General features: G+C 33.8%; 1 protein-coding gene across 1 annotated transcript; it reads right to left on the minus strand.

Annotated features, from left to right (window-relative positions):
- Positions 1–3,395: 3,395 nt before the first annotated feature.
- LOC121123101 (uncharacterized) lies at positions 3,396–5,621 on the minus strand. Its single transcript, XM_040718195.2, has 2 exons — positions 4,844–5,621; positions 3,396–4,785 (listed from the first exon to the last, which is right to left on the minus strand). Exons 1-2 carry the CDS (start codon positions 5,492–5,494, stop codon positions 3,586–3,588), a joined length of 1,851 nt encoding a protein of 616 aa, XP_040574129.2. The 5' UTR covers positions 5,495–5,621; the 3' UTR covers positions 3,396–3,585.
- Between the last annotated feature and the right edge of the window lie 231 nt (positions 5,622–5,852).

Below are 5,852 nucleotides of genomic sequence, written 5' to 3' on the forward strand. Positions count from 1 at the left end.
CCCACCCCCCAAAAAAACCATATATATAAAATAAACCCCATTTATATTACTTTGTTGCTAATTTTTGGGCTTAAGTCCCCCCCCCCTTAATAAAAGCTAGTAACAGCTCTTGTTGCAACCTAGGTGTGAATATACACACTTATAAGATAAATTATTACTTCTGTGTCATTTAATATCTCATAAATATGGTAGTGTTTTTTTTATATTTATTGAAGGATATGAAAAAGGTTAGAAAGAACCAAAGTGGTTATCGAAAAATAGCGGTTCCTTTGATGTTCAGGTCATGGAGAAAACCACTGGAAGAACTAGTAACCCAACGTTTGGACAGATTAGGTCTCCCGAGATCCAACATCGATTCCAAAATCATTTTACTTCCTCTAAGCAAAAATGGCTCCGTTACAGAATCCCTACCTAATCAATTTATACTAATCTGTCAAATCCTAAAGAGTAAAGTATAAATTGCCATATTATGTAGCGAGAAACTGGAACCAACATTCTCCATGCACCTCTTAAGGTTGTTTTAAGAGGTGTTACTGGAGAGAGAAATGAAGAAAAATTCAATCGTGTTTAGCGTTGTGTATCATTTTCATTAAGTATAATTCAAGCTGGAGAAAAAAAAGAAAAAATATTTGACAGGTCAACATAGAATTTTCATCAAAAATAATTTTGAGTGTATCTTACAGTATTTTTGATGCACAATCCAAATCTGTATTTATATTTCTATTGCCACTTACAGTTTTTAAGATGAAGCTAATCTTGTTTGTTTTTTTTGTGGTAAATGAATAAATTTGATAAAGCTTCCTTATATTGAAATGATATTTTTTCAAATGAAAAATAAATATAAGAGTCTCCAAATTGGTACACATATCACTAGAGCTAGGACGGTACGCTAAATTTATGGATTTATGGCACACCCTCCACGGTACGCGGTTCGGTACAGTATATTAGTAAAATGTTTTTGTTTTTATTATAATTAATATAATTTTTCAAAAACATAGATATTTTATTCTTTAATAATTTATTTTCTGTACAAATAAATTATTGTACAGTCTTACAATGTTATTTTTCTCAAGTCTGATATAATATTTTTAATATAGCTACCAATATTTATTCTGAATGTACTTCATATCTACAGAAGAATAAAATAAGATATTATCAATATTATGCTGAACTTCGTTAGCGAAAGCTAAAGTTTAAAAAGAATATATTATTCATGGATATAATTAATATTTAAACTGATTTAAATAGCAATGTACAAAAATCTACACTTCGGTCTTAATGTAAAAAATATAAACTATGTTCAACGAGAAATAGAAGGAGATTTGTAATTGTGAAAAAATCTCATATATAATTTTCTAATCATCGTCATCAGGTACCTCAATGGGTCTTGGGTTAGTTAAGAAGCTTGCAGATAGCAGAGGGCTTGTGTCCCGCGCAAGCCCATTCGAGGATGGCGTTTCTCCTTGCTTGTTCCATGATGACTATTGTTTGTTGTCAAAACAACTGTGACGGAAGTTATAGTGTATTGTTCACGCAACCTTGTATATTAGTATGATTTAACCCCGAATATCCACAATATGGATCTGGATGAAGTTTAAAGTAGTTCCAATTGATCGTGGGCACCCTGTAACTCCATTTTAAATATTTTTATCAGCCAACAAATAAAGGAATTATGAATACTTTTATTTTTCGGACAGAATAGTGATCAGTATCCCCTCAGAGCATCTGCAGGGGGTGGCATGGTTTTGTGAATATATTACTCATACATTATTGGCTAATATCAACCAATTTTGGGCTTTTTTAAATGAAAGGATTCAAGATATTATAAAAGTAATCATGCATAAAATGTACAACACTAACTGCAAAGTTGATAAAGTCAAATTTCTTATTTTAAGAATAATGAATCAAAAAAGGGTTTTTTATTTCAATGGTTTATTTTGTTAATCTTCATTGTGTCTCTAAATTTATTCATCGGAAACAAAAGGAAGAAAAAATACTCACACTCAGTTGGTAGCTATCAATTTTTTCACACCGAGGAACTATTTTTCATTTAACAGTAGGGGATTTTTCAAAGCATGACAACAAGTAAGAGGTATGTTTAGTTCGAGTAATGCATGTTGGGTACACTAATAAGGGGAACCAGAACTAGTATACAATGGAAAACTGACTTAAATGTACTAACCATAGAAAAATACACTAGAATGCCATGCCCCCCCAGAAGAATGCTGAAACAACTGAAACATAAACATGAGTGATGTGCAGCGAGCAAAACTCGTAAATTGGTACGATTTATGAAGTAAATAAAAAAAAAATGGTTCGGGGGCATAAAAAGCCGAGCTTTACTAGGAACTCGTCAATACCTCGTACCCCGTCTAAGCCTCGGAACTTATCACTACTTGGGATTATTTCTTTTTCTAGCCTATTATAACATGTAAATCTTCCTAGACTAACTTCCTTTATTTCTTACATTTAGAACTCATGTTTTCCCGCAGGCAACACTATTTTGAAATATGTTGACTTTTGTCCAATACCGGGCCAACCGTTAATCTTTATCCATTTTAACATGCAAAGTATTGAAGTCCACTGCAGGATCCTGGAGGAATTAGTAAACACGTTTAACAACTATTTATTTAAACCAAAAATCATTGATCTATTTTAAAAAAATGTCAAATAAAATAATAATCGTCCTAGAATCCCTATAAAGAAATCAAAGATTGACTATCAATCTGTCTGTATGAAAAATAGGGACTGAACATACGAGGAGTGTTCAAACAGTAAGGTGACTTGTCAAATTTTGTAGGCAACCTATATTTGGTATGTTGTTCTGTTCTGAGCAAAAAAAATGTTTATATGTCGTACAAACTCTTCCAATATGGCCAGGAAGATGCCAATGACGAGCCTCGCTCTTGTCCAGGGGTTGCATAAGTGAACCCCTGGTACAAAAGGTATATTATTACCCACTGCCACCACTTCCCTGAACATCATCAATGACCCCTTTTACTATCCTATAATACACCCCACCAGAGGTTGTGCGAAAGACCTACAGGTTTAAGAGTTGGCTCATTACCACCGCCACCGCTTCCTTGAGTATCAAGGACCCCTTTCAATATCCTATTATACACCCCAGTACATGGATTGTGGAAGGGAACCGCTGGTTGAAAAGGTGGGGCATTAGCCAACGCCACCTCTTCATTTTTTTGTTTGTTTTTTTTCAATTTTTTTTTTTTTTTTTTTTTGAATGGATTTTCAACTTTTTGGTCCACAGAAAATCTGGGGTTTTAATCTTATAAAAAGAATCAAAAGAATTCGTATAAAAGTAGACCGTTGATCATAGTAATTAAAATAATTGTTCTTCTAATTAAACAAGGCATTTTAAGAATAATAAATTTCAAATATGGAATCTGATAGTACAAGTTGCAACTTGTACAGAATCAAACTTGTATGTACATATGTATTATATTCAGAAAACACGTGTTAAATATTGTTATATATTTATAATCAGAGTTTTTTTATATTTTACTGTAGATATTTTGTACAAAGATGTTTGTTAAAAAAACCAATTCCATTAGTACCATATGACTATTCTTAATTTGAAACGGAATTATATGTGATGATATTATAGACCCAGTAGGTCACGTCAAAAATGATGGTTACACCAATTATGAGAGTTTTACAAAATCTAGTGAGAAAAACCTTCAATCGAAGCTTCAATTTAGAGGGTCCTGACTCTAGACTCTGGTTTAGAAGCTCAATTAGTACTTCAAGTACGAAAACAACAAAAGGCATGATGAGAGAAAAAATGAGCCAGTAGTCTATCATTTTATTATATGCTGTGCTTGGGAGAGAGCTGGATACACTCTGGTAGAGGGTGTACATGACAAGTGTTGCTGTCAGAGTCACATTGACGGTTGTATCAAATCTGTCCTCAGATATGAAGAGTGTTATAAGTGCAACAATCTGGAGGCATAACGTTGGAATGTAGGTCGTTGTGAAAATATTTGTGAAGAGACGCTTGAAAACGATGTAAGCGACAAACTTTTCCCCTTCGGATCCCACCATCTCCGTATACATGTCATAAATATAGAATTGAAGGATATTGATGTTTTTATATAGGGCCTGTATGTTTTTTGCTTCATTAATTGGGTTCAGAACAGCCATTCTTTGATCCCTGGATGAGAGGGAGACCTCTATCTTACAGATTTGCGTGTCAAAAGGATAGAAACCAAAATCAAATTTGCAATGAATGGGAAACTCAAAGGCCCTCTTGTATCGTATTTCTGCTTCATTCCCATTAAATGTCAAGGCCTCATGGATGGTACTCATGGGACTGATCTTCCCCTGTGCTGTGGTGCTTTTATGAATAGAGACCTCTGCCAGCGGATCAACAATCAGCGTTGTTATACTCCCTGCAGAGTTAAGAAATGAGACCATTGGAATCCAGATACTAGCTTTTTCTTTTTCAGTAAGGATGCTTGGGTTACTCTCATTGAGTCGCATGAAATCAAGGCGATGATCCTTCCAATCCAAACGAAAGAGGAAATGTATCGTAAGTACGTCCTCAAGTTGTTTAATTGCCGTGATGTCAAAAAGAGTGAGCTGAACCTTTATGAGCAACTTATTGCTGCGATAACTGAGAGAGGGAGGGAATTCCTTCCTATAGTTCTTGGTCTCAATGTTGGAGCAGTAATTTTCATCACTCTCATCCAAGCAATCCCAGAAGTTGTTGCAAATGCGATCAAGAGGTATACAGTCACCATTATTGCATGTGAATTCATGCTCCTCACACTGTCAAATGAAAAAATAAACATCATTAATCCTTCATATGAAGGTGTGCAATAGCTACCTTGGATAGCTTTAAGTAAATTCTTTCCTCAAATTTGTAATCTCCTCCACAATATCCCGTTACATACCAGGGATTCACTCCTACTGGAAAGGTCTTTGTACCGTTATAAAAAGCAAGGATTTTGCCGGGATTAAAGCGGGAAACGATGATCCAACGTTTCCCCTCGAGAAATATTTTATTCCCTTTGAACCCATGAAAAACAAAGGTATGATGTGGAGTCCACGCATCAAAATAATACTTGCTCTCTATCTCAAAGTTTTCATCACAGATCCCTCGCAGAGTAAACAAAGTGTACAACAATGTCTCACAGTTGAATTGAAACTTTTGTGTACACTCCACATCATGAATCCGTTTATCACTTGGTAAATAGGCCACACAATTCTGTTCCTCGTCTCCATCCGGTTGTCCTATATCCCATTTAAAAACTGGTTTATCATCAGGACTAAGGTATTGTAATCCTTGTAGAACCATGTTTATCATATATTTTGAAAAACTTGTCCAAAGAAATTTTTGTAAATGACTAATTATTTTTATTGAGATTTCCCCACCGATTAGATTGCATGACTCTTTAGCAGATATCTTGTCCATGTATCTCCGAATAGGTATCGTAACTTTGTGCAACTTGCTTGAGACTAAATATGAAATTACCATTTTCTATGAAGAAGATATAAAAAAACCTAATTCAAATTTGTGAAATCCATATTTTTAAATTAAACATGAGGAGTTAACACAAAAACGATCTTTTACATCGTACAACCCTATCTTTCTTCAGGGGCGTCCGCAAGGTTGGATTAAAGGAATGTTTGCTTTTTACTTAAGAGTTATATATTTGAAATTTAATTAGATTTTCAATTTTTTTTCCAAAAAAATTAATTTCTTTTGAATAGCTATAGATTTAGAAAAAATTTCGCCAAAAAAATTAATATTTAAAATTTTTTTGAGAACAGCAGTTAATGTTTGAAAAAAATTTCCACAACATTTAGTAATTGAAATTGTATAATTAATTTTT

This window comes from Lepeophtheirus salmonis, chromosome 8 (genome assembly GCF_016086655.4).
Source record: "Lepeophtheirus salmonis chromosome 8, UVic_Lsal_1.4, whole genome shotgun sequence".
NCBI lineage: Eukaryota > Metazoa > Arthropoda > Copepoda > Siphonostomatoida > Caligidae > Lepeophtheirus > Lepeophtheirus salmonis.